This window comes from Neltuma alba, unplaced genomic scaffold (assembly GCF_004799145.2).
Source record: "Neltuma alba isolate B1F8T4 unplaced genomic scaffold, ASM479914v2 tig00007930_pilon, whole genome shotgun sequence".
Classification (NCBI taxonomy): domain Eukaryota; kingdom Viridiplantae; phylum Streptophyta; class Magnoliopsida; order Fabales; family Fabaceae; genus Neltuma; species Neltuma alba.
The window spans coordinates 32,228-33,449 of NW_021634905.1; the positions used below are offsets into that span (position 1 = coordinate 32,228).

Here is a 1,222-nt window from a genome sequence, read left to right on the forward strand (position 1 = left end):
ATTTAATTTGCGTGTTTTGCTTATGTAGAGGCTTGCAATGGAAGGGATCAGGAATTAGAGGAGGCAACAGATGGAACATTATTGGCAAAAGAAGGCGACAACGAGGGCCCCAAAGGAGTATTATTTGTGTCCCTCTCGTTTCACACTCTCCTTGTTGTGTTGGACCACTTCAATGATCACAATATCTTCGGATTATCCCCTTTTCTGAACTATTACGTATATATCAATGCTCTACATTATAATTTAATATTAATGATCATCGTAAGACGCCGACCGCAGGCGGGACTGCCATGAAATCAAATCCACCCTATATATATATTACGTGCCCCAACCCAAATCATGTATCGCTGCGACAGCAAACACTTCATCTAAATCAACAAATATCTATCATAACTATCAAATTGCTACTCAGACATGGCTTCTTTCTCTTCTGCTACTGCTGGCGTTTCCTTGCTTGCCATCTTCATGGTCTTGCAGCTTTCCTCAGTCGCCATGGCCGCCGATCACATTGTGGGCGGTGACAAGGGTTGGACCACCAACTTCAACTACTCCGAATGGGCCAAGGATCAAGTTTTCGTTGTCGGGGACAACCTTGGTACGCATGTTTCGTTTTATTATTCTCTTTTGTGTACGTGTATATGTGTGTGTGTGTGTGTGTATGAAACCAAGTGTTGAAATTTTATGCGATTGTGTGTTTGTGTGGCAGTGTTCAACTATAACAATACGAAGCACAATGTGTTCCAAGTGAACGGGACGATGTTCCAGAGCTGCACAATTCCAGACTCATCAAATTCAAACCAGTCACTGAGCTCTGGCCATGACGTGATTCGACTTGACACAGAGGGCAAAAAGTGGTACATTTGTGGTTTTAGCAATCACTGTCGTGATCTTGGCATGAAGCTTTCCGTCAACGTTACGCCTTCTGCTGCTTCTTCTCTCCTCTCCTCTGCCTCTCTGCTGCTTCTCGTCGCAGCCATGCTTGCCACTGCCACTATCTCCATCTGACCTTCCTTAATACTTCAGTCGCCTCATCCTTCTTGACCCCTGCATTTTTCAATAAAATAATAACGGTGTTTCCCCACTCCTTTTTAAAGAAACGTTGCTCTTGGTTGTTCTTATTCAACTGTTATATGATATATTATATTGTTTCTTTATAAGCTTACTACTGTAGTTTTATATGATGTTTCACGCTTCAACTCATAAGCCTGAGGAAAAAGCATGT

The 1,222-nt window shown here is 42.6% G+C and overlaps 1 protein-coding gene across 1 annotated transcript; it reads left to right on the top strand.

The window, feature by feature from the left end:
- The first annotated feature begins 414 nt into the window (after positions 1 to 414).
- On the top strand, positions 415 to 1,005 carry LOC114753444 (mavicyanin-like). The gene is made up of 2 exons (XM_028942135.1): positions 415 to 595; positions 707 to 1,005. Exons 1-2 carry the CDS (start codon positions 415 to 417, stop codon positions 1,003 to 1,005), a joined length of 480 nt encoding a protein of 159 aa, XP_028797968.1.
- Positions 1,006 to 1,222: the final 217 nt, after the last annotated feature.

Bases quoted from the DNA above. Each gene is read 5' to 3' on its own strand.
- LOC114753444 (XM_028942135.1), top strand. From the start codon at position 415: ATGGCTTCTTTCTCTTCTGCTACTGCTGGCGTTTCCTTGCTTGCCATC. The intron at 596-706 runs GTACGCATGTTT...TTTGTGTGGCAG, and splicing joins CGTTGTCGGGGACAACCTTG to TGTTCAACTATAACAATACG.